Below are 27688 nucleotides of genomic sequence, written 5' to 3'. Positions count from 1 at the left end.
TTTGGGTGTCATTAGGCATCTGGCACACAGTTTTACTGATGTGGTAATGGAGAGTCTTTATCATGTGAATGGCACATATTAATGTTTTGTAACAGGGAGATAAACACAGGAACAAAAGAAGGTTGACGAGTGGGATGAAAAATTAAAATCACAATAACCCATAAACTTTTAATTTGTGCTATATTTTGTGTGTGTGCATTTTTATATCTTTAAAAGTAAAAAGTGGTTAGTGTACAGATTTGCATTTAAATACAGGGCAGAATAAGCACAATGTAAACGAATAACCATTGTTTAAACGTACAGCTTGTGTCAGAAATGTGCAGTAGTGATTTATGAACTTCCATTCTAACTTGAGCGGCAAAAATTTGTTAATTCTTCCATACATGAGCTTATGAAAACTCTCCATCATCTGAAATTGCCCTAGCCCTAGTGTAAGTTCATTACCAGGATAATATATTACGTGCCATATTTGCTAAAAAGTAAAATTTAACTAATACATAATAGATATTGTTAATGAAAAGTGCATCAGATTAAAAGGAAAAAAAAAATTAAAAATGGAGTTGATTTAAAATACAAAAACAAAACAAAAAACAAAAACAAAAGAAACAAAAAAAAAAACATACAAAATACAGAATAAAAATACATTTCCCTCCATCTTATTTCACAATTCTAGTGCGAAGACGTTTCTTGATAAGGTTTTCACTTTCTTTCTCCTCTGGATTCCGGCCAATGATCTACAAGAAAGGTCAAATGTCAACTGTCACTAAGAACGTTAATGTCATTTTAGGTTGAAATTCATTGTACACATTGACAGCGTGAAGTACACTACTTTTCAAAAGTTTGGGGTTAGTAAGAGGTTTTTTTTTTTTAGAGAAATGAATCCTTTAATAAGAATGCATTAAATTGATCAAAAGTGTGTGTGAAACTGTTTCGAATAAATGCTGTTCTTTTGAACTTTTATTTATCAAATAATCTTAAAACAAATGCATCATGGTTTTCAAAAAATAGCAAAACTGTGTTCAACATTGATAAGAAGAAATGTTTCTTAAGCACCAAATCAACACATCAAAATTATTTCTGAAGGGTCGTGTGAACTGAAGACTGGAGTAATAGCTGCTAAAAATTCAGCTTTGCCATCACGGGAATGTTTTTTTATATATATATTAAAATAGAAAACACTTATTTTGAATTGTAATATTTCACATTAATGCTGTTTTTACTGTATTTGTAATCAAATAAATGCAGCCTTGTTGACCTTATAGGACTTCTTTCAAAAACACTAAAGAAAAATCTTACACGTTTACCAGTACACTACCTGATGGGCTGGTATGTCCATTGGGGAGGAGATATCTGGTCTGTCATGTTTTTGTTTGTCACGTTTGGTTTTGAGTTTTAGAGACATCGCCCCACCATCAGGGGACTTTCTGCTCATCAATCCCATGATCCTCTTTGCTGAAACAGAGAAAGCATACGATTGTCAGACAAATAAGATGGCCGAGTCTGACAAAGTCTTGGAATTAGCAAAAGGGTAATAATGATGGAAAATGTTTTTTTCCAGACCTTTACTTCCAAGAAAGGTAGGAGAGCCATGAAGAAAGTCTCCAATCTTCTGGATGGTTTTGTCTTTTTTTCCTTTTTGGTTTGACTCCTGGGCATTAGAGGGCTGAGAGGAATGAGAACAGTGTTCACCACTCACTGCTATGATCAGGATTCAAGACTCTCTCAATCACAGTCTTTGAGTGTGTGTGTGATGCAGTGACTCTGAGCCACGTTCTCTTGCTTAACTCCTCCACTGTCTATACCTCCTTCTTCCACCTCATTTCTAACTCATTACATCTCTTAATTAATCTAAACCTGAATTTCATTATCAACCTGTGAGATTGATTTCCTTATGACAGAACAAATTATTATTATTTTTTTTTTTGTGATAAATTTACTTAGTGCTTGAGTATTATAATGTGGTCACTGACCTCTTCCTGATGAGGCGTTAGGTGAGGAGTCATTCTGCTCTTTGTATTTCTGATGTTCTCACTTTCCACCCCATCCTGAGGAATGACAAAGTGCAAGAGTAAACAAATATTTCAGAGTTTGGAAGGCTAACATTAATGCTTTGGTTTCTTAAGGCCTGTTTCACACATTTTGTTTCTGCAAAGTGTGAGCAAAGCCACAGCTACAACAACCGGTTTGCATAGTGCTTTCATACTAATAGTGTTTCTGCTGTGTAACAGACCTACACCTCTGTACAGAAAACAAAGTGATTTCTGGCTTACAAGATACTTGCAAGAAAATTTATCTAAACAAAGCCTATTATTTTATATTATAAAATGGTTACTGGAAGTGGGCCATATTGAATGTTAAAAAATTGACTAGCATGAAATCTAAATGTTGGGGGTCAGATTATTTTTTAGAAATGAATACTTTTATTCAGCAGAGAAGCATTAAACTGTCAAAAAGTGACAGTAAAGACATTTATAATGTTACCAATGTTTGTAAAAAATGCTGTTCTTTCTATGACCCTGAAAAACGTCTCGCGCTTTCCAAATGTTTCACAAATATTTTCAACACTGATAAGAAAAATAAAAGTTTTTTTTTTTTTTTGAGCATCAAATCAGCTTATTAGAATGATTTCTGAAGATCTTGTGACACAGAAGAATGGAGTAACGACTGCTGGAAATTAATCACAGGAATAAATTACATTTTACATGCAGCCTTTGTGAGCCTAAGATACTTCTATAAAACAATAAATAAAACAATAAATAAATAAATCTTACCAATCCCAAACTTTTGAATGGTAACAAGTCCACATTGGACCTAAACTCCAAAGTGTAGCTATAAATTGCTTAAATTGTCTGAATTCAGTCAGATTTACTGAACAAAAGGGTTTGTATGCACCAATCGCTGCATGTAAATAAGAGTTTAGCATGAATGCTGTAACCACTTAATAATACGGCTGCCAAAAATTAATATGTGCAGTTCACACAATGCAGACAGTGAAACAGGCCTTATTAGAATCTGAATGCTTCGCTGTGATTGGTCAGATAAGATGTGATGGATGATCAACTAGAAAAGGAAAAGAACAGTTACCCAGACGCAGTGGTTAACAGACCCTCTGCTTATGTTCTGACCAACAAGCAATCATAGAATTGCTAATTATATTATATGTTAAATGCATATGGAGAAACACTAACAGCACTGAGTGTCTGACTCTCTAAACTGAATCTTTCATCCTAACAAAACACAAATTGGTTTCAGGTCAGCTGGAAACAGTGCTGGTAAAATTCTTGACACTCAAAAGAGCACAAACCCCTGAGGATTAGTTGACAGATCTAGTGCCAAGAGAGTGCAGTGTATTAAATCATCATTAATAAGACAACAGAGCATCTGCCATATCCCTCTCAATCTCTCTCTACACACACAAACATATAAACAAATAATACATGAAAAAAAAAAATCCAATCTGCAGAATAAATAAATTATTCAGTCTGAAAGAGTTCTTAGTCTCTCCAGTGACTCATCATTTTCAGTTTCTTCTTGTCTCTCTCTCACCAACCTGTCTGCGTTTTTGCTCCATCACTCCCTTCCTGTCGCTATCTCTCTCTAGACAACAAGATCACATCTGTGACATTGCATGTGACAGCCAATGCCACGCTCGTAACCCCCACCAGTCTAAACAGGGCGGACAGGGGCGGATCTCTGTCTGTCACACCTGTCACCTGCTGTTTCCAGTGTTGGGAGGTGAGATACTATGCCACTCTCTTACTTGCAAGCTCGCATTAAAGGAAGACTAATGCCCTGACTTCCAGGAACCTGCCAAGTCGTTCACCGTTCAATCGTATCTGAGGGAAACGCATGAGAGATCAAGAATGATGGCTTGTTCTGCAGTCAGGTGCTGGTGTTTCCCTGCCATGAAATGGGAAAGTGTAATTACAATAATTCAGAGGTGTCAAGGGTGAAGGTATTGCATGATCACAATGATTTCCTCCAATTAAATGCGAAAAGTCATGATCTTGAGGATTTGATGAGTGAATGATGAATTATGGGTGTATTATAAATTCTACAGAGCATTATTTCCCAAAGCCTTTGTTGTTTATGCATCATGTAGAAACAAATGCCCTGGCACTGAGTGCATGGATGGCTCTTACATGAAATATCACCCTAATGGCTCTGTAAAACCATATAGCAAAACCCACTCCATTTACACACCCACCTTGATAGAAAGGTTATTATTTCTTTGATACATCAAAGGCTTGTGGGATAATGACTCATAAGCTGCATTTCCACCATCAGGAACTCTAAACAAATGGCCTGGATGAAATGGTCACAAAAACTTTATTAGGGACTTTAAAGGGTTAATAAGGCAACTGGTAGGATTTCATTTCTTTATTTTTAGACTTTATAGGTACATTGATCAAAGAGGTCTAGGCTAGGCCACGTTCTGCTTTTAGTAAATGAGTTTGGAAGCTAAAACAGAGCCTTTAAAGTCAACATGAAACAGCATATGCAAACTTTACTTTCGTAATGGGACACATTTCAGAGTGAAAAAAGAATATTCAATGAGAATGAAATAGATTTTACCCATAAGGAAAAAATTGGACTGTAAATAAGTGGGAAATTTAATCTCAGGATAGAGCCAGACCTAATTTCAGTTTGATTTTGGTTTGTGATGGATTTTGTGTGTGTTAGTGTCTTAAAGTTTTTTAGGATTTTTTATGAGGTATCCCAATGGTAACACTCTTTCACATCTATTGTTATTTAGTATTGCTGTGGTGTTTATTACACTAACTGGAATCAGGAAGGTTTCACTACCACTAAGAGTAGATAAAAACAATGACTAAGTACACTACCATTCAAAGTTAGGCCTCAGTAAGGAATTAATACTTCTATTCAGCAATGATGCATTAAATTGGTCAAAAGTGACAAAGACCTTTGCATTTTTACAAAATAATGTTTTTTTCCCCCAAATAAATGTTGTTCTTCTGAACATCCTATTCATTAGAGAATTAGTTTCCACAAAAATCTTAATCAGCACAACTGTTTTAATAAGAAATGTTTCTTGAGCACCAAATCAGTATATCAGAATGATTTCTGAAGGATCATGTGACACTGATATGAAGACTGTTGAAATGGCTGCTTGAATATCAAGCTTTGCCATCAAAGGAAAACTTAAATTTAAACTATATACAAACAGAAAAATATTTTTAATTGTTAAAAATATTTCACAGTATCACTGTGTTTTTGATCACATAAATGCAGACTTCCTGAGCACAAGAGACTTTTTTGAGAAAAAAACAAAAAACAACAGGAATATGTATTAAATGAATATATTTAACAATGAACATTCTATCACTGCATACATATTTTCTGTGGAACTAAAAAATATCTGAGGACTTTTTAGGCCTGTCTGTGCTGAAGAATCTTTGTGCAGCACGTCAAACCTAAAAAAGACCATAAATCCTGACAGAATTTTTTTCTTTTTTGTGAACTGTTCCTTTAAGAAAGTAAAGAGAGTCTCTTTGGGTTTCATGTTGATTTTAAGGACAAACTTTGCCAGTAACTTATTTAATGGAACACCTCCATCACACAGACTTGCCCAAATTGATTTAGTGTGAAATAAAAAATATAGAGGGCCAAAAAACAAGTTTACGATTTCATGGATTTATACACCCAATATCCAGCTCAGTGGGATAACCTCAGGAAATTAACATGACCCTGAGTGTCAGAGGCCAGACCATTAGGAGTCCTGAACATGGAAGAGCTGTGGTAGGATTAAACAGGAAGAGGTTACCTGAGCGCTGGGTTCAGAGAAAGCTTTCTTTTTCACCACGCTGCTTCTGCCTCCTTTCCTCTTCAAGCGAACAGAAGCCCCATTAAAAATAGTTTGTTCCATTCAATTACAAAAGTCTCCAACAATTAGCAGCTACAAAGCATGTGGAAGCGTGACTCTGTTGCCAGGGACAACCAGCGAGACAGCACACAATTCTTTGTCAATAAGAGAGCATTTATCTGGAGTGAAAAGCATTTTTTCAGTGTGCAACATAACATCTTCACAGTGCTGCTGTTTGGAAAGAATAGCATGACCTACCCAGACTAGAGACTCTTAAGTGCATAGCTACCCTTATAAAGTGTAATATAATAAAATGTTAACACCCTGTTTAGTCTGCGTTTATGGTAGATTTAAATGTGTGCATCCATAATCCCTTTGTCTGAACAATTCAATAAAATTTCCATAAACCGGTTTTAGAAATCTATAAACCTACTGTGTATTCTATAATTATTGTTATTGCTCCCAAAACAAGTGTGCACAATTTTTTATGTTGCCTGGAGAAGAGTGTGTGAGGTTAGGCCAAAGCACGCTCAACCACACACACATATAAATATATTCTCACACACAGAACTACATGCTTTATAGGACTGCCATTTTGCTGCCCATGCACATTGAACACTGATCGTTAAGCATAAGTGAGGAAAATTAGAGCCTTGTTAATGCCTAATTAGGACAATTAAAGGGCTGCTGGCAGTGCAGATTAGGTCAGCAGCAGATGGTCTGCTGGTTTTATGAAGAGTATCAATAATAATTTTTTAATAATCAACTAAAGGGGAGGAAAAGGACTGAACACTGTGTGATAAATCTGAACTAACATTCTACTCAATTTCCCATGATTCTAAGGCCAGAAATTGAAAAGATCAGACATACAGCTCAAGCACAAGATGATTGAAGGTCATTCCAGTCACAGCACTCGATTCTAATTTGTGTGAATTGAGAACTATTTTCTAAACCCCCTCCATCCATTTCATTTCTCACCTTCTCCATCTCTCCGCTCTTCCTCTTGCGTGTGGGTCGGGACATTTTTACAGTAACGGCGGAGTCTTCGCCCTGCCGCTTAAGAGCGAACCGATCCGGCTGCAGAGGGCTAAAGGAAATTTCTAGCTCGGGCCGCGGAAACCTGGAACGTCTGCCTGTTTCCGTGGAGATCTCTGATGAATCTAGCACCAGCGGACAGCTACCGGATGAACTCTGTGATATGAAGATCATTATTATTAACGTGATTATCATAATCAATGGATTGAGAAATATGTGCATATATTCATAAAGTAGATACTTTTAATCAAAAATCAGCAAATGCAACAAATTCATCTAATGAGACAAGAGGTTCCAAAACTGTAAAATACTACAGATTAGATATTAGAAATCCTACTGACCCCAAACATTTTAAACAATAAACATGTCGGTTTGTTATGGTTCGGTATGGTTTCGGTACAGCAGGGGGAATTTTTTATTTTTTATTATTATTAAACAGTGGTATTCTGAACAAATTGCTCTTTCTTTAAATAAATTCAATTATATTTCCCTAGAGATAAAAATCTACCTCAGCTTCTGCTCTAAACTATAGGGAGCTCTTTTACATTACTATAATGTTACAATTAACAACAGAGCCCAAGCTTAAATTTAATTACTATTTATTGTTAAATATAATAATCAACACTCAACTTAAAATAAAAAAAAATTGTATGCAAACATGTAAACTGCACATAATGCAGTTTTTGAATTAACTTCTAAATGATAAAATTTCTATTTGTTGTTGAAATATATTTATTCACACAGTGGCTGTCAAAACTTGTTTCATAACAGATGTATTTAAACATACATTAAATTATTAAGACATCACTAACTAACAGGTAAAGTAAACTATAATGAGTATACGGTCTAATATTTCACAAAATGCGCTTCTCTGCACTTCATTTCTTTAGCGGTGGACACTAATGACTTGCCTGAGATAAATTAAATGCTACATGCTATTTTGTTTACAAGCTACTTTATTGATGTCTTTCCACGGTTTAACCACTGATTGAGCGATTCCGTGAGGCATGAGTTGTTTATTCAAATTTATTTCACACTAAAGCTAGTAGTAAAGAGCAAGAGATGATAACGCTCACTCCACGTGGCTGTTTGATCTGTCGTGCCACATCAGAGAGAGTCAAAACTGCATTTATTGTTTGAATTTCCTGAAAAAATTGACATAATTTGAATGATGACACTTTGTTTCTTATTAAAAGTAACAATATATGAAACTGGAAGTTTCCAATGAAGTTTCACTTCTGTATCACTTCTGTACAAATACAATGCTGTATTTGTTCGGTACACATGCATACTGGACCCTAAGACCTGTATTGAAAATTTTCAGTACGAATACATGTAGCATTACACCTATAGTTTATTCACATACTAATACATATATGTCTTAACTGTCAATTTTTCAAAATTAAGATTTATACATCATCTGAAAGCTGAATAAATAAGCTTTCCATTGGTGTATGGTTTATTAGGATCTACTATCAATCAACTATTTGAAAAACTAGAATCTGAGGGGGCAAAAAAAAAAATCAAAATACTGAGAAAATCGCCTTTGAAGTTGTCCAAATAAATTCTTAGCAATGCATATTACTAATCAAAAATTACTTTTTGATATAGTTACGGAAGGAAATTTACAAAATATCTTCATGGAACATGATCTTTACTTAATATCCTAATTATTTTTGGCATAAAAGAAAAATCGATAATTTTGACCCATACAATGTCTTTTTTTTTTTTTGGCTATTGCTACAAATATACCCCAGTGACTTAAAACAGTTTTTGTGGTCCAGGGTCACATGTAATTAATCAATTTTAAATTACTGCGGTCTAAACAAACATTAATCTAATAGGAATTAAAATGAATTAACCGTGAACGATAATATATTAATAAATTAATATTAATCTAAATCATTAATTTATTATACCATTAGTGCCAGCATAACAACTTTCCCTTGTGGTGTTTATCTATTGTTACTGACAGATCATTCAAAACTAAGAGAGATGAATATGCACTTGTGAAAACTAAATGACAACTAAAAGAATAAAAATTATAAACAAGCAACAGAAAGTAATTGACATTTTTACAATTAAATGATAAATAAGACGTATTTCTTTTTTACCTGACTGGTGACAGATCCTCTGGCTCTGCTTGTGTGTTTAAGTGTACTGGTGTTCAGAGGCTTTGTGTCAGATAATTCTGCTTCCATTGTCTAGCACAGCAATTTAGAGACAGTCAATCAACATTCCTCACTCAACATCTAATTAGAAACTCAATTTAATAAACAGCTACAGTATGTCTAATAAACAACACATATCACCTCAGGTTGGTACAAATAAATACTAAGAACTGCCTGAATGAATGCATGTGTACAAAACAGGCAGTGTGGGGAATTCTTTGGAAAATAAATAAAGGGCTTTTCTACTTTTCTAGTATAATAGAATCTACAGGTCCTTCTCAAAAAATTAGCATATTGTGAAAAAGTTCATTATTTTCCATAATGTAATGATAAAAATTAAACTTTCATATATTTTAGATTCATTGCACACCAACTGAAATATTTCAGGTCTTTTATTGTTTTAATACTGATGATTTTGGCATACAGCTCATGAAAACCCTAAATTCCTATCTAAAAAAATTAGCATATTTCATCCGACCAATAAAAGAAAAGTGTTTTTAATACAAAAAAAGTCAACCTTCAAATAATTATGTTCAGTTATGCACTCAATACTTGGTCGGGAATCCTTTTGCAGAAATGACTGCTTCAATGCGGCGTGGCATGGAGGCAATCAGCCTGTGGCACTGCTGAGGTGTTATGGAGGCCCAGGATGCTTCGATAGCGGCCTTAAGCTCATCCAGAGTGTTGGGTCTTGCGTCTCTCAACTTTCTCTTCACAATATCCCACAGATTCTCTATGGGGTTCAGGTCAGGAGAGTTGGCAGGCCAATTGAGCACAGTAATACCACGGTCAGTAAACCATTTACCAGTGGTTTTGGCACTGTGAGCAGGTGCCAGGTCGTGCTGAAAAACGAAATCTTCATCTCCATAAAGCTTTTCAGCAGATGGAAGCATGAAGTACTCCAAAATCTCCTGATAGCTAGCTGCATTGACCCTGCCCTTGATAAAACACAGTGGACCAACACCAGCAGCTGACATGGCACCCCAGACCATCACTGACTGTGGGTACTTGACACTGGACTTCAGGCATTTTGGCATTTCCTTCTCCCCAGTCTTCCTCCAGACTCTGGCACCTTGATTTTTCCGAATAACATGCAAAATTTGCTTTCATCCGAAAAAAAATACTTTGGACCACTGAGCAACAGTCCAGTGCTGCTTCTCTGTAGCCCAGGTCAGGCGCTTCTGCCGCTGTTTCTGGTTCAAAAGCACACGCCTGTGCACGGTGGCTCTGGATGTTTTTCTACTCCAGACTCAGTCCACTGCTTCCGCAGGTCCCCCAAGGTCTGGAATCGGTCCTTCTCCACAATCTTCCTCAGGGTCCGGTCACCTCTTCTCGTTGTGCAGCGTTTTTTTGCCACACTTTTTCCTTCCCACAGACTTCCCACTGAGGTGCCTTGATACAGCACTCTGGGAACAGCCTATTCGTTAGGAAATTTCTTTCTGTGTCTTACCCTCTCGCTTGAGGGTGTCAATGATGGCCTTCTGGACAGCAGTCAGGTCGGCAGTCTTACCCATGATTGCGGTTTTGAGTAATGAACCAGGCTGGGAGTTTTTTAAAAGCCTCTGGAATCTTTTGCAGGTGTTTAGAGTTAATAAGGTTGATTCAGATGATTAGGTTAATAGCTCGTTTAGAGAACTTTTCATGATATGCTAATTTTTTGAGATAGGAATTTTGGGTTTTCATGAGCTGTATGCCAAAATCATCAGTATTAAAACAATAAAAGACCTGAAATATTTCAGTTGGTGTGCAATGAATCTAAAATATATGAAAGTTTAATTTTTATCATTACATTATGGAAAATAATGAACTTTTTCACAATATGCTAATTTTTTGAGAAGGACCTGTATATAAAAGCTCTATTTATGACTCGTAATTTCTCCTAGTATACAGAGAACTCAACTCAGGTATATATATATTTTAAAAAAATGATTGTTTGAAGGACAAGGCCACTCAGCAGTGTATTTAGTACAAATGCCAAAATGCTTTTTGAGAACATTTAGAGTAAAGTCACTTCAAATTACGATCTTTATCTTTTGACAGCAATTATATTTTGTCATATGCGGACTCTAATGAATCATCAGAGGTAACGGGTGAACGGCAGTAATAAAATACATGTGTCAGACCTGGGTAGATGAGTTTCTGCGAAGGCTGCTATCTATGATGCTGACACGGAGCTGTTCCTTTAGTTTCTGGATCTCTGCCTCCTTTGCAGCCAGCTCTGCCTGCAGTGCATCAGTCCTGCTGTCCTCAGTGACCTCCTGAGATAGGGACAAAATGTTCATGTAGGGTAAGATCGATGATGGAATGAACTGTAGAACAACACAGCAAACAATCAGGTGGTAATACAGCTGTTTAATCTGCATGGTTTAAAAACAATGTTTATTTACAGAAGCAAGACTCTTGTTGACAATAGGAATCTGTGTGTGGATACATGACACATACATGTCTTATAGTCACACAGGCTACATTACTAGATCTCCTTTATCAGACCTGCCAACCTTAGAACATTTTTTGAGTACCATCAGTGTGGCAGGCGGGGGGGGGTTGGAGTGGGGGTAAATAGTTTACAGTTTTACTGTTTACAGTTTTTTTTCCTACCGTAACTGTTTAGTTAATCTTTGCTATTTCGTTTTTTATGCTATTTAAAAAAAGGAAAAGGAAAAAAAAAAAAGTGTACTTGTAAAAAAGTACACTTAATTAAAACTCCAGTACACTTCTGTATAGGGCTGGGCGATATGAGCAAAAATTCATATCTCTTTATTTTTATGGCTGATTAGTTGTATATGGTAGCCTATCTTGGTATTTTGTATTTGGATTAAACAAATGAAGTGAATGTAAGCATGTAGGCATATATTATGTGCAAAAAAAGGGTTAAAATCACATAACATTGTAACATTGCAATCTAAAAACAAAAAAAAAAATTTTTAAAGCAGAAGTTAAAGTTACTAAACTAAAAATGAAAATAATAAAAAGCACAGAATAATTGAGTAAAAAGGCTATTTTGATTACCTCATTACACTTTACAGTTAGTGTTATCATACAAATACACTTACTCATATGCCACATTTATTGTCCAACTACAAATATTTCAGAAAATGTATATTTTAGTCAGTTTATATTGCGCTCTGCGCCGTGCTCATTCTAAATGAAGTCTGTGGAGATTAGCGGAGAATTGCTAAAGCAGAATCTCATGCACTTCTGACAGGAAAATGGAGATATTTCCATGGCTTTTTAACATTTACAGATGGAGAATATACCTGTGAAATGTAAGTTATGCATTAAGGAAAACAGCACATCTCCAACACATTAAACAGCATGTCCACGTCATCCTCACACGCAGCCTTTCTGTCAGAGAATCTGACGGGGCGAGCGCGCACCGCTTTGAACTGAAACTATAAACTAGGCTTCTAGGAGAGAAATAAAACGCAGAAATTATTTAAAAGCAAAACAAACAAAAAGAGTTATGATTGGTTAAACTCTTCATCTTTTTCTGTTGCTTGTTTTGAATACTGCACATGGACAGAAGCAAAAACTAGATTTTTGCGTAGTTTACAGTGACAAATCGTACCAGCGTACTTGTTGGCAGGTCTGCATTATTATAATATATTTTTCGGCTGGACAGTGGTCCCAGTCAGCTTTAGTTCAAATAAAAACAATTTCTGAATTGTATGTCATTTTTATTAGATTTGCTTGGCTTCAAAAGAGCTGTATGGCTCTTTGAAGGTCTGCTAATTTGACACTAATGCAGTAAACAACTCAGGACTAAATTAACCCTTTAGAATGTCTGTCAGCCAATCAGAATCAAGTATTCAGTGCCACCAAACAATGAAGACACTGCTATCACACTTTCCAAAATGCACTTGTACTGCCACTGAGTTAATAACCGCAATAATTATTAAATAACATCTGAATTAAGAATGCTTTTATCTCAAATAATTTTACACATTTAAAAATATATGCTGAACAGATATATGAAAGTTGCATTATTACAATGTACATGACATTAAAATAAAATATTTCCAAAAAATGTGTATATTATGATAAATATTATCATCAACCAAAATTTGTAAGAACATAGTGACATTTTTTGCTTTTTGCCTATCCCATGCAACGATTTGCTAATGCATCTACTGGATTCAGTTAGGTTTGAAATCTGATGACCTGATCTTGATTTAATGGTCAAGAAACATTTCTTATTATGATCAATGGTTGTATGAATGTTGAAAATGGTTGTCCTCCTTAATATTTTTGTGGAAACTGTGACACTTTTTTTCAGGATGCTTTGATAAATAGAAAGTTCAAAAGAACAGCATTTATTTGACAATTTTTAAATGTTTTTACTGTCACTTGATCAATTAAAATTTTATTTTCTAGAAGTGTAGCATGAACAGAAAGAGAGTTTGTAACAGACACTAGACTGACCTCTGGTGTTTGGGGTGTGTTTCTGGACTGTAGGATCTTGATTTGTTGGTCTTTCTCTGCATTGGACATGATAAGCTTTTTCAGCTGAACCTCCAGAGCAGAGACGAGTGTGTCTCTCTCTTTTCTCCAGCTTTCCATCTCTTCCTCACGAGCAGCAAGACGTGCGGCAAGAGACTCCTAATTGACACAAATCAACAGTCACTCTCTCTTTAACTAAAAATATATTCAGTGTCTGAACACACACTGCTATTTACCATTTCGGCCTGTTGGCGAGCATGCCGTTCTCGATCATCAGCATATCGCCTCATATCCTGGTTCCTTCTGTCCTCAGCCTCTTTAGCCTGACCAATCAGAACCAACTTATCCTCCATCCACTTCTTGCGCTCTGCCTGGTGCTTTTCATTGGCCAGCTACAAACATGAACCCCGAAGAACCAAACAAAGACAATAAGCATGCATTTCTTATACAGTTGAAAAGAAATAGATAATACATTTGGCCAACAGACCTTTAAGCTCTCCTGGGCCTGAGTGGTCTGTTGTCTGGCTTGTAAAACATCATCAGAAATTGATCCGGAATCTCTCCTGTTCTTCTGTTCAGGTAGCAATTCTCTCAACCTCTTCAATTCTGGAAATAAATACGGTGAGGTAATAAATAACATAAATATAAAGATTTTGAATTTTAATGGTTTTAAAACAAAAAAAAAACGTTGATGTAACAATAAGAAACATGTAAAATTCTGTACTTATGTCACTAAGAAATAAATACATATGTGACTATAATCATATGAACTCCTTTTACAGATTTTTTTTCCCTTTAAAGGTGATGATCTTTTAAATCTCCTCAAATCATGCTGGAGAACATAAAAAGAATAAAGCAAAATGGGGAGATACCAAATATTGGATTTTCTATTAAACTTGAATTTTTTATTAATTTTTTCAATTTATGTTACGTTAGACAGCAACAACCTGAAATACTTTCAACAAATGTGTGTGTTTTTTTTTTTGTTTGTTTTGTGTGTATATATGATATATATATATATATATATATAAAATTATGTATGATATTACTATTAAATGGTAAACAGTACATTAAAGTATTATGAATGCAATATTCTCCATGTGATCTTGTACCCTGAGTGAGCTCATTTATCTTAGCCTCTCTGTTGTCCAGCTCCAGGTCCAGCTCTGTCTGCGTTTCTTCCTGCTCTGTCAGAGCCAAACGCATGTCTTCAATAACACGCTTGCGCCCCTGCAAATCTACGGAAACCATCAACAAACATTAACATGCTTTACTGTTTATTGCAATGCATTTAATTAAACACTTGACAATAAATGACACCCATTACTGCACACACTTGTGCAGACGCAGGCAATTAAGCAACATTTAGCCTACCTTTACATGCTTTCTGATAAAGCAGCAGATTCTCATCTGATTTCGATTCAGAAGATCGTTCCTGTTTTAGAACAAAGAGAAAATAATTAGTTCACATGACAGTGTCAATTAATGTTTCTCTCTTTGTGGTTTTAGCTATTGATCGCTGGGTGGTGCTTACAGCTTTCAGCTGGTTGATGGTGCGGTCCCTGTTGGCGATCTCATTCTGGAGCTGTGCTTTAGTCTTTTCTAGATCACTGAGCTTCATTCGTAGAGATTTCTCAGCATCCCGCATGGAGGAGATCTAAGCCATAAGCCAACAGCAGTCAGATTCAGCAGTCAGGCCCAGACGGTAAAGATGTTTGAAACAAAGTGAGTTCTCACCTCTCTCTGGACCTGCTGAATCTGTTTCTTTGAGTCACAGAGTTTTTCCCGCAGATCAGATGAATCATCTTCCCTTCTGCGCAGATCAACAGCCAAACTGTTCAACTTACACTCACTAGTTTTAATCTCCTCCTTTAACCTGAGTGATGAAAAAAAAAAAATCACATGCACATAGAATGAATACCAACAAAGAAAAATAAACAATAAATCTGAGGCAAAAGTATTGATAAATGGTGTTTGATTATTTGGGCAAATGTGAGATTATCTGCATCATTAAACCATGTCGGCTTGGTCAATTAAGAGAAGTTTTTATCTTTACCTTTTGTCAGTTCCAAATTGATCTTTTTTCAGTGATGTTCGAGTACATGTGTAAAATGAGTTTTCTTTTCACTTCAGCAAATATGCATTTCATTTGCTATTACTGGATTGTGGGTATATTTTGGTATTGTAGCATCTATCCTGCTCTCTAAATATTGGCATAAACCAACGAAAAATCCATGTTGGTCAACCACTAGCTAAAAGCCTTAAAGACATGACCATTATTCTGACAAAATGCATTACACACAATCTCAATTACAAATAAACTTGTTTATTCAGTAAGAAGAGACAATAAAAAGCCTTCCAGGCTGCTAAAATAAATCAATGTCCTTCTGTGTGGGATAATCATTAATCCAACAAAAGCAGCAATCTTGTGCACTATCTTTGACAAATAAAGAAAGAAAATTTCTTTCAGGGAATAAGTAATAACATTTCGCAGCTGTTTGATGCTTTCATGAAAATCATCAATGCTTATAGAAAAGCTGCTAATACTCCCATTCACACCATTAAAGTCAGTTTCAAAGACCAAAAACAAGCTTTGTTTTACAAAGAATCAACATTAAACAGCCATTCACTTCTAAAAAGGATCAAGTAGTGAATTGACTAAACACAAAATGATAATACATTTTTCCATTTCACACACATTTTATATATTACCATTCTAAAGTTTGGGATTGGTAAGATTTTTTTTTAATGAAGAAGTCCCTTATGCTCACCAAGGCTGCATTTAAAAACTATTTAAATAATATTACAAATTAAAACAGTTTTCTATTTTAATATATTTGAAAATGTATTTGAATTTATTCCTGTGATAGCAACGTTGAATTTTCAGCAGCTATTTCTCCAGTTTTCAGTGTCACATGACCCTTCAGAAATCAAGGGTCAAACCCCTCAAGAAACATGTACTATTATTAATGTTGAAAACAGTTGTGCTGATTAATGTTTTGTTTTGGAAACCGTGTTTTTTTTTTCTCCCAAGATTCTTTGAAGAATACATCAAAGAAAAGCATTTCCTTGAAATAATGTCACTTTTGATCAATTTAATGGATCCTTGCTGAATAAAATTAATTTATTTCAACCACTGAATGGAAAGTGTATATAAATACATATGAAAAAAGAAAAATAATGAATGTGCTCGACATGTGTGACACCAATGCTAATGCAACTGATTTTGTATGGTATTTTGTAACTTGTGTTTTAGGAAACTGTAATGCAATTGAGGAGGAACATAACTGACCGGTTGATCTCTTCTTGTCTCTTCTGTAGCTCTGCATCTTTCTGAGCGATGGCCTCTTCTGCCACAGCCACCAGCTCTCTCCTCCTCTCCGCCTCCCTCCTGCGCACCTCCTGCACAGCTTGCGTCTCCTCATCCTCCAGACGCTCTTGCGCTTCCTTCAGCTTTTTCTGCAGCACTAAGAGCTGAGCTTCCTTTGATGCTACGGCATCCTCCCTCTGTGCCAGCTCAGCTTCCTTTTCAGACATTGTGATGTTTATTTTGCTATGGGTCTCCCTGTTTTTAGATCCAAGAGTGTTAGGGTTTGTCAGCCCAACCTCCCTGTCTTCAAGTCCCTCCTCTTTAGACAGATGTGCTGTGTTTCTCTCTTCCTTCTCGTTCTCAAGGCATCTGACCTTCTCCTCTAATTCAGCTTTGATCTCACGAAGGGTTGTCACCTCAGCCTGCAGGTCAGAGTTGACTTTTTTGAGTTCATCATAGTCAGCTAATGTGTATCGGGATGTTTCTGCTTCCAATTGCAGTCGTGTAATTTCCTGTTCAAGAGTCAAGATGTGTTTGTTCTTCTCTCCCAGTTCATAATCTTGCTTAGCCATTTGTGATTTGGCAGCAGCCAGTTCTTGAGAAAAACCTTTTAAATGTTCTGTAGTGTTGCTATAATTGGACACAACTTCTACCTTCAAATTGCTGCAATCCACTGCCGTTACCACTGATTTAGTTTCTAAGGATGTCTGCTGTACCTTCTCTTGCAGAATATGTTCCGGTGAAACTCTTTCTTCCAGTTTAGACTTTAGATCCTGAATGCAAACCTTTAACGTGTGGCACTCCTGCTCCAGATCTGTGATCTGCTTGTCTTTTTGTTTGGATTCAGCAAGGCAACACTCCAGCTGACCTTTGACCTCAAGAAGGGCGGAGTCTTGACATCCATTATCTGGAACATTATCTTGGACTTTTGAGTCCTCCAGGGGACCTATAAAGAATGGAGAACTTCAGAAACCCTTAACAGATATGTATATGTATGTATATATATATATATATATATATATATATATATATATATAAACAAATATTTTTATATTGATGATCTGTCAATGTGACATGCAATAACACAATATTTCTGAGTGTTTGTTTAATACAAGTTTTTTAATTTTAAGATTTCTTCAACATTTAAATTAGTTTGGTACAACCAGGCATTTCAAATTTATTGCTACTGGTCTGGCAACAAAGCAAGTAATTAATTTAATCTAAAATGCACTAGTCTTTACTCACACATTGGGCATATAATTAATTTTCAATTTGATTTCATTCTGAAGATGAAAGAGGGGCATTTAACTGTGGAATCACTCAGCCTGAAAGCCTCCTATTCATACTCAGGAAGCACCTTGTGTGTCTGGGCTGCTTTAATACTATAATAACATTTCTGTTACTCTTTCTTTTTGATTTAAAAGTCAAGCATTCTTTTATATTGGCATTTCCACCCTTTTATAACTTATAGTGCTTTTAATTGTGTGCAGTGTTCTCCATGTGTAAAATAAATATACTTCTTTATTCAGTTCATAAAAACAGTACACTTCACAGAAGTACTTCGAGATTTAGGTGGTATGCACTGTGGTAACTTTTTCTAAAACTTATTTATAATGATCATTTCTTCATGTTTGAGAGCCTTTTTCGACCGTGAAGGTATCGTCGTCCTTTGACCTGATTCTCTCGGCCAGCTCCTCTGGTTTTGATAAAAGCTGGGAGGCACTTTTCAGCACCTGGGGCGGAGTCTGTACCTTTCTTGAGAGGGGGCTGTCCATCAAGCCCCTCCCTTTCCTGGCGCCGCTTTCTGGTTTCAGTCCGGGTGTCAGGCCGCTGCTCTAAGCAGGTACAATCACATTTAAGCTGGATGATCTCATTTTTGATGGAGTCAATTTGAGCCCTCTGGAAATCCAAACAAAAGAAAAATTAAACATAGTAAATAAAGACATTGTGTTTCTGTAAAGGAACTGTTCACCCAAAATGATAATTCTTTCATTTTTTTTTTTTTTTGTGGAAAAATAATTGATTTTGAACACGTATCTTCTACACGAGTTCATAGTGACAATAAGCAAGCTCCAAATAGATACAAAAAAAAAAAAAGATTCCTTTGTAATGCCAGACAAACATTCTTTTCCATAACCAGTTAAAATACTGCTACACTATTGTTTAAAAGTTTGGGGTCAGTCATTTTTTAAATTCATTCATACATTTGTTGACTTTAATGCATTTATAATTTCTATTCAACAAAGACTGCATCACAGTTTCCACAAAAATATTAAGCAGCACAACTGTGCGGAAATGTTTCTTTAGCACCAAATCAGCACAGTGGAATGATTTCTGAAGGAGCATGTGACACTAAAGACAAAAACAATTATATTAAATTGTAGTAATATTTTATAATATTGCGTTTTTTACTGAATCGTTGATCAAATAAATGCAGCCTTAAACATAAAAAAAAAAACAACAACAATCTAACAGAGACCATCCAGTTATTATGGACATTTGAAATCAACTCTCTAGATGTTCACACTCACATCCTGAGCTGTGTTTTCTACATGTTGGTCAAGAGCTGTCTGGAGTTTGGAAACCATCTCGTCCTTTTGTCTGCACATTTCACTCAGCTCCCATTCCCTTTGCTTGCGGCTCTCCAGAGCCTATAGTCAGAAGAACAAGCCACAACTTACACATTTTTACAGTTTCTGAAAATAAAAAAAAGTGGCGCTTGCCTATGCAGAAATGCTGTGAGTCTGGTCCTCATACTATGTGTTAAAATGGCAGAAGCATTTTACAGCGGCTGTTTTACCTTCTTCACCTCCTCCAGTTCATCTGACAGTCTGCTCTGGGTTTCCAGCTCTGTGAGGGAGTATGGGGCTTGGTGTTAGATCAAGCAGTTAGGAAGCCTGGTAAGGTGGAGTGTGAACACTAAGCAAGTGTATGTGGTTAGTCCTACTGCAAAAGGTTCTGCAAAAGGTTAATATAAAAAATTAAAGGGGTCCTATTATGCTCTTTTTCAAGGTCTTGATTTTGTTTTGGGGGTGTACTAGAACAGGCTCTCATACTAGGTTGTTCGAAAAACATATTTTTCACTTATTTTACATCATTACATCACCTCTCTCCCCAGTCTGGCATGAATGACTGGAATAGTTCCTGCATCAAATGAAGGCCCGCCTTCTGAAATACCAAAATGCCCTGTGATTGGTAAGCTGTGCCAGTCTGTGTTGTGATTGGTTAGCTGGGCCAGTGTGTGTTGTGATTGACAGCACTCGGCGCCTGGTTGGGAAATGTCATGCCCCTTATCATAGCTGTGAGCTTCAGTGTAAATATTGCATCAAAATCAAATCAATTTGACAGCAATTTAAACCCGGATGATTCTAACCACTCTAAGCTTGTCTGCCTTGGGAACACTAGCGTGTCTCCGACATAGTGGGAGCACTCGTTGCCTTCTCTAGTGCAGCTCAACCAGTTCTCGTCCCATTCATCGATCTTTGTGATATCCCAAATCCCGGAAAATATGCTTTGTAGTCCAAACGAGTCGTTCGTTGTAGTTTTTGAAAAGTGATTTCTGTTAAATAAAATATCTCCTTTTGAATTGGACTTTGAGCTTTGTAACTTTGCAGATCTTTTATATGCTCAAACAGCAACATTACAGACTAACTAAAGTTGAAAAAGTGAAAAAGCATAATAGCACCCCTTTAACATCGAAAGGAGAGGGGATGCACAAAACATTTCTGTGCAAGGGGAGATTTGTTGTGGGTCTGCTTATCTGCAATCGTTTCTCACCCTGTGTCTTGAGTGACAGCTGATTCTGAGTTTCACTGAGCAGGTCTGAAAGTTCTGTGACCTTTTTCTCAAGGTCTAGCAGTGTCACGGAGACTTTAGGGTCAGAGGACACCAAACAGGACTGGGCAGCCTGGGCGTCCGGTCTGATTCCAGCCAAGTTACTGCTCATAGCATCAAGAATGCTGTCTGGAGAGACATGATTCTCTTCCTACACACAAACACACAGACACACACACAAATTCACCACTATAATTGAGCAGTAACAAAAAACATAAGATCACCTTTTAAATAAAGTGTATAGTAAAAGTATTTAGAAAGTATAGTACAACCTGAATATCTGCTCTGAAAACTACAGCATATCTGTACCTCTGATTTGGGCGCAGCTGAATTCATGCTGTCGTCCTCCACAGCTGTTTTTCCCACCAGGTTTTTAAGAATCTCCAGTCTCCGTTCACAACGTTCCTCAATCAGTTCCCGCTCTCTAGATATGCGCTCACTAAAATAGAAAAAACAAAAAAGACACAGAAAGCGGTCTGGGTCATCATATAGCATGACCTGTAATTTGCTTTAATTACACATAATTAAGCACGGGGGCCTGTGATCTCTGACCTGTAATCTTCCTGCATCTGTGAAATCAGCTCAGAGAATTCTTTTGTAACTTCATCTCGAACACGTGCCTCAAGAGCTAAGTGTTCGGCTTTCTCCTTCCTCAACTGCTGCTGAATCTCCTCTATAAACTGCAGCTGGGCCTTTACATACAAACACAAAACAGCCATGCTGACGCAGAAACCTCAGTGTTATGCAAACAAAAACATGCAGCAACTATTTAAAAATATTAATACACACATCGATATTTGTGTGCCTAAGTGGATGAAAAAACAGTAAAAATGTGTCTTGTCTGATACTTAAAGCTATGACTGATTAGGACAAAAACTAAAATTACTATTGATGTAACTTATGGTGTAAGGTGCCAGATCTCACCTCATAAACACCCCTATCGAGCAGCACAGTCTCTTTCCCCTCTTCCTCAGCATCCAGAATGGTGTCCTCCATTTCACTTCCCTTTTCATCCTCATCAGTGTCAGAATCTTCATGGACATCCTCAAGGCTGGGGTCCCATCGCACCAGCGAGCTGCGCCGCATTTCCCGTCGATCAACGTTGTTGATAATGAAGGACACCTCTCTAGCACTCCTTTTCACCACCACTGGAACGCTCTTAGTGTTGAGAACCACCACCTGAAAAGCACAGAACTATCCATAACACAGCTCCAAAAAAAAAAGAAACATTTAACATTTCAGCAAAGAAAAAAAAAAAACATTTCAGCAGTTTAAGCGATGTCAAGAAACCTTGACAAATATGATGGGGAAACAATTCAATGGTCTAAAAATGTAGGATACAGGCCCTAAAAAATAAAGAAATTGTCATCAATTATTCACCCTCATGTTGTGCCAAAACCCCTAAGACTTCCATTCATCTTTTAAATATCAGTAAAGATATTTTTTAATGAAACCCGAGATTTCTGGACCTCCATTGAAAGTCCATTCTACTGAAACTTTGATGCTTAAAGTTTCTAAACACATTGTAAAAATAACCCCTATGAATCAAGATGTTTAATCTAATTCTTCTGAAGATGAGACACAATAGCTTTATATAATAAATTCATTTAGACTTGTATTCACGTGCATTGATTAACACAAATACATGAAGCATATCAAATATAAACAGGAACTTAACTGTACTTACCATATTGTGTTGCTTTTAAGTCTTGGATTAAACCAAGGATTCATATGGATTTCTTTAACAGTCTCTTTATGAACTTTTTGAAGTGTCAAAGTTTTGGTGGAATAGATTTTCAAATGAAGGGACAGAAATATTGGTCGACCAATATATCGCCTAGGCATATATATCGGCCGATATCTGGCATTTTGCAAATATCGGTCGATGTGTTCGAGGCAGAACTTTTATTTTGATGGCGCTGAGAACAGCAGCGCCTGAGAGCACACAGCTCACATTCTCCCTCTTGTTCACCGTCGTTGTTAACAGTTCTGTGTAATACGGATAGAAGTCTGTCTATTAAATCAGACAGAATGGTTAAACAAAGTAATTAATGTATGCAAATATTATTATAACGATTGCTTTTATATTATAAGTAATAAGCAAACATAGGCATGACTTTCTCATTTGCTGTCAGCATTAAGCAAATTTGCATTTATATCATTTAAACAAATCTTTGAATGACTAATGAACATTGCAAACCTTGCAAGCTCAGTCGAATCCAGCTGTGAGATCTTGTGAAATATGCATTTTTATCCAGCATGATGAAATGCATGCGCTTTATGCATTTGCCCACTGTCATATTCATGTCATTTTCTCTGTGAGCTGTATGTAAAATGAGTGTTTCCCTGGCTTTATTTGAAAAATATGATTCCCAATGCACAAAAACTTCCCAGAATACTGAGTGCCCTGTTGGTTACAGTGATTACTTCCTTTTTAATTATATTTTTATTAAATATTTATTTATTTGAGAAAATACTTTGTCATCTAAAGTATAAGTATGTTTATTTTATACATTTATTTTTTAATCCATTGTCAAATGATTTGAAATGTCTTAAATATCAATTAAAATTTTAAAAAATTTTTATCGGCTTTATATCGGCTATCAGCCCCCCCCCACTTTCCAAGATATCGGCATCGGTTGTCAAAAAACCAATATCGGTCAACCACTAGACAGAAATCAGTCAGCTTTCATTAAAAATCTCAGGTTACATTAAATATTCAAAGACGAACGGCATGAGGGTGAGTGTTTAATGACAATTTTCATTTTTGAGTGATCTTACCCTTTAAGGAGTTAGACGCAGACATATTAGGATGTTACACACCTTTTGAGCTACAGCAGAGAACTTGAGCACGTTGAGCGTCTCATCATACATGGAGGCACACTGGTTAATGTTTACAATCATACAGGCTTTGCTCCGGCCGGTAAAGTATCCCTGCAGATAGTGAGTGAGTTTACTCTCTCTGAATGGAACGTGCTGTCTGAAAGGACAAAAAAAAAAAGTGTTTAAAGGACAAAGAAAAGTAAAAAATAAAAAGAAAAGAAGAAAAAAAGAAATTGTATACCTTGCCTGCTGGTTATTTCTGAGTGCATTGATGCATTTTCCCAGGCTGAGTAGAGAGGTGTTGATGTTCCCTGCCTCTTTCAGCCGTTCACCTATATTTAGTGTTTTAGCACATCGCTCCGAACCGGCCAGATCACACAGAGCCAGCTTGAACCAGAGTACATACTTTTACAAACCATTCTGAAACACAACACAACCTGTAGACAGCTCAGATCAGGATACACAGACTCACTCGCTAACTGACTCCACTCTGGGTATTCCCAGTCCCACATCTTCCACCTTCAAGATCCGGACAGAGAAAATACTGTGGCTAAAAATCAGGCAAAGATGACATGAAGTCAGAATAACATATGCATACAACACTCACTGTGTTAAAATGGATAAACAGCATAAAGTTACAGAATTTGTATAGTGTACCTCCTGCTGGATAGCAGGTTGAGTTTAGTGCTGGAGATGCTCTGGTTTCTTTTGCCCAGTTTCATTACTTTTAAGGCTTCATCAGCACTGCTCACCTGCACCCATCTCAGATCTAGAATACAAAAACTTTTATGAGCAAAGACACAATCTGATTCAGCACCTTAAATGAACAGACAGAATCACTCTTAACACATGGAAATGCTCTCATTGCTAAATTTTTTCTTGTTGCTCTAGCACCAGCACCTGGCCAGTTTTAGCTATTACACATTATCCCAAGAAAAAAAAAAAAAAAAATGTTTCTGGAGATTTAAATTGAGTTATTTAAAATTAAATATAATTGCTCTTTGGAATGATTTAATGAAGAAATACTGCAGTGTAATCTCACTCCTCCAGCTCAAACAACATATGGTTCTAGCAACACCAAGGTCATGGGTTTGGTTCTCAGGGAATGCCTGAACTGATCAAATATATAACTTAAAGTCACTTTTGATAACATAATCTGCTAAATGCATAAAAGAGAAATGTATATGACAATGCAGGCTTACCGCATGCATTATTTTTTTTATATGCAAAACTTTATAACATCAGGGTTTAACTTTTGCTTGGATAAGCCATCAGGTCCATGGACACATTGTAACGGTTTAATAACAGAATAAATAGTAAATTACAGAAACAGGTGACCATTTACCTTTGATGAATGAGTTTCCTTTGACATCCTGACAAAGACGGAGGTTGGTTCTCCGTAAAGCATTGTTTGAATGCTGTTCTAGCAAGTCATGGATGTTCTCATTGTAGATCTCACAGAATGAGACCCAAATAGAAAACTTGGTGTGTATATCCGGATCCACAGCTAAGCTCCTCTCATTCGCTGCAGAGCTTATATCACTTAGAGTGGAACCATCTAAGAGGCAACCAGAAAGTTATGGGTCAGCCAGGCAAACAATATATAATCAGACTGCCAAGAACAAGGTGTAACTAAAAAAAAAAAAATCTCTTTACCTTCAAGATCAGACTTTGAGCTATGGCAAGATGTACTCTTCTGTGCATCAGTCTAAAGAGAAGACAAAAACTAAAGATTGAGACAAACTACAATTTTTGTCACGTAATTTGGAATCAGAAATGGACCACAATTTGTAAAAGTAATCAACAAAGCTACCTCTTTAAAAAGCTTTAGTAGGTTGCGTTTGGCAACTGCTTCCTCATTTTGCTGATCTTTGGTGAGCCGGATGAAATCCCGGCACCTCTGGGGTTTTAGGCACATCTGGGTGAAGATGCGACCATCCAGACTACTGAAGATCATGTTGAGGGAACGAGGCAAGATGCCTGGATCAGTATCCGGACCTAATACATCAACAACAGTATAGAAATTCAAGCTTTGTATTTTGTAAATGCATCTTAATTATTCATTTTCTTATTATGAATGATTCATTCATGCATGCTGTGTTGATAAATTTTTTGACCTTGTAAGTATTATTCAAAATGTCACAAGACACATTCAGATCTGCCTCCATTCAAATAACCAATGGATAGAACCCCTGGAGAAAATGGACAGTCCTTCTTGCCCGTCTTTTTATTTTTGATGCGGAATTAATTATCCATTGCTACTTCTGAATTAACACAGACACTCTTTTACAAGGTTGGTCTGATTGAAACTGACCTCAATTTACCCTGACCCTACTTCATATTCCTGGCCTTTATTGTGTTCTTCTTCAGAGAAAAAAAAAAAGTTTGAAATCTTTCATTGAAACATAACTTTTTGCTTCTTGCTCAAATTAAAATGCGTTTTGGTCTTATGGAGCATTAACACATTGACTATTAAACTCTATTAACAACATTAGTGGCATTATGTCAATTACAACAGAAAAAGAATTCAGTCTATCAAAAACAATAAGAAAAACAAAATACACAAACCTAAAAAAGTGTAGGTCTTCCCAGCATTGGTGATACCGTATGTAAAGACCAGAGAGTTTTGTCCCTCTAGCACATCCCTCACAAGACCCTTCACTGTGCCATCAAACATCTCCTTCTGGGTAGTGTCTGGACCATAAACCTAAAAATACCACAATGCTAATATCACCTTGTGAATAATCTGTCATACAAAACCAAGTTATGTGCATGACTCAAGAAAGAGCACAACATTTGACCTCAAACAGTATTTCCAAAGACAAATATGAAGATTCTTCAGAATGGTTAAATAGGGAAAACTACTGGCTCACATAATCAGTCACAATCTAGACGGTTTGTGCTGATGGGTCTGCTTGCCTGAGAGAACTGGAAACGTTGAGCTGTAACTGGCACTGATTTATCACTGAGCCTGGCAGAAAGAGATGATTGTGGAGCTTTGAGGAGCACAGTCTCTGGAGGGTGAATGGCCACACAGTCTTCAAAAACACAGAGAGAAGGCACAGACTAATCATTTTATTTAGATGCAATGAATGATCACATTTTCAGGGGCATTTTCCTTTTAAAATATTTTTCCTAACCCTATAAAAAAATGCTACACTAGGGTGTGCATTTTAGGATGCTTTTTTTTTGGGTGAACCATTTATCCCTTATTTTCACCTGTGACTCTCCATTCTCAATCTCAGCTGATGAAAATGGTCTTATCCTGAGATACACCTTCAAATGTTCCTTCTCCAGGTCAGACGGGTCCTTCAAAAGAAACATCAAGGCTCAAAACATCTCTGTTGATTATTTCATTAATCATAATATAAAAATCACACTTTATCCTGTAGTATTGTTCATGGCCGGCTGTCATCTTACCTGGAAATCTGAACACTCGCTGAAATCTGAGGACAGATTTCTTCTTAAATCTCCCACAGCTATCATATCCGGTCTTTCCGTATCATCCTTTAGCCCTGACTCCATCATATCGCTCTAAAAATAATAATAATAATAATAATAAACACATGAGAGAAGACATAAAAGATCAGGATGAAATAACAGCCTCTGATTTACCGAGTATGACAACCCTTTAATCACATCTGATGGTAATAATACAGGTCCTATATATTAAGCATTTTGTCAGTTGTATAATCTTATGTTCATTTTAACAGACAATTACACAATTTTACATATTTATTTACATATAAGTCAATCTGACACACAAATAAATGACATTAACACCCACCCGAACTGACAAACTCACAGATAAGAACAGGACAGACAAACATGCTCATTAAAACATGCTAACTTGGTTGACTTACATGGCTGTGAGTGGATAATGTGTATTATATTGTTTTTAACTCTTAACTTGTGTTTTAGCGGCTGTGTTTATTCGTGCTGCCTCATCTCCCAAACTGTCGCGCGTACATATTTTCAAATTCCACCAATCGGATAAGCGAGAGCAACCGCAAAGACTGCTGGGAGCGCGTGCTCGTGCACGTCACAGTGACGTTAAATATGCGCGGACCGTGGACTGCGCATTTCTCATAACTAGATTGCTTCTTATTTGTACACAGTTGTTTTGTGTTCTTCTTTGATTTGTTATTTCATTTCTTAAGTTGTGTTGTTTTAAATGTAATTTGTGTAATACGTAGAAACAAGTTTTTTAGATAATGCACATTCAAAATACAAGAATAGGCTAAATAATAA

At 36.4% G+C, this 27688-nt stretch overlaps 1 protein-coding gene across 5 annotated transcripts; it reads right to left on the bottom strand.

Annotated features, from left to right (window-relative positions):
• kif20ba (kinesin family member 20Ba) lies at positions 1-27459 on the bottom strand. Of its 5 annotated transcripts, XM_042742228.1 has the most exons (36): positions 27301-27459; positions 26858-26971; positions 26657-26746; positions 26357-26476; positions 26006-26144; positions 25251-25435; positions 25094-25145; positions 24783-24995; positions 24095-24206; positions 23910-23987; positions 23679-23825; positions 23438-23594; positions 21539-21793; positions 21167-21306; positions 20924-21053; positions 20730-20765; positions 20558-20576; positions 19581-19630; positions 19312-19431; positions 18532-18679; positions 16763-17726; positions 15208-15346; positions 15005-15127; positions 14845-14905; positions 14583-14708; positions 13958-14076; positions 13707-13862; positions 13453-13629; positions 11154-11288; positions 8974-9063; positions 6803-7015; positions 5786-5845; positions 1971-2045; positions 1561-1663; positions 1316-1452; positions 1-734 (listed from the first exon to the last, which is right to left on the bottom strand). In XM_042742228.1, the coding sequence occupies exons 2-36, from the start codon at positions 26963-26965 to the stop codon at positions 657-659; spliced, it is 5055 nt and encodes a 1684-aa protein (XP_042598162.1). In that variant the 5' UTR covers positions 26966-26971; positions 27301-27459; the 3' UTR covers positions 1-656. The 5 variants fall into 5 exon arrangements, with proteins under 5 accessions (XP_042598162.1, XP_042598159.1, XP_042598160.1 ...); XM_042742225.1 differs by having other exon boundaries at positions 20558-20765; XM_042742226.1 differs by lacking the exon at positions 5786-5845 and having other exon boundaries at positions 20558-20765.
• Between the last annotated feature and the right edge of the window lie 229 nt (positions 27460-27688).

Source organism: Cyprinus carpio, chromosome B17 (genome assembly GCF_018340385.1).
Source record: "Cyprinus carpio isolate SPL01 chromosome B17, ASM1834038v1, whole genome shotgun sequence".
NCBI lineage: Eukaryota > Metazoa > Chordata > Actinopteri > Cypriniformes > Cyprinidae > Cyprinus > Cyprinus carpio.
Note: the sequence above shows the minus strand (reverse complement) of the source record. Positions and strands in the feature narration are given on the sequence as shown.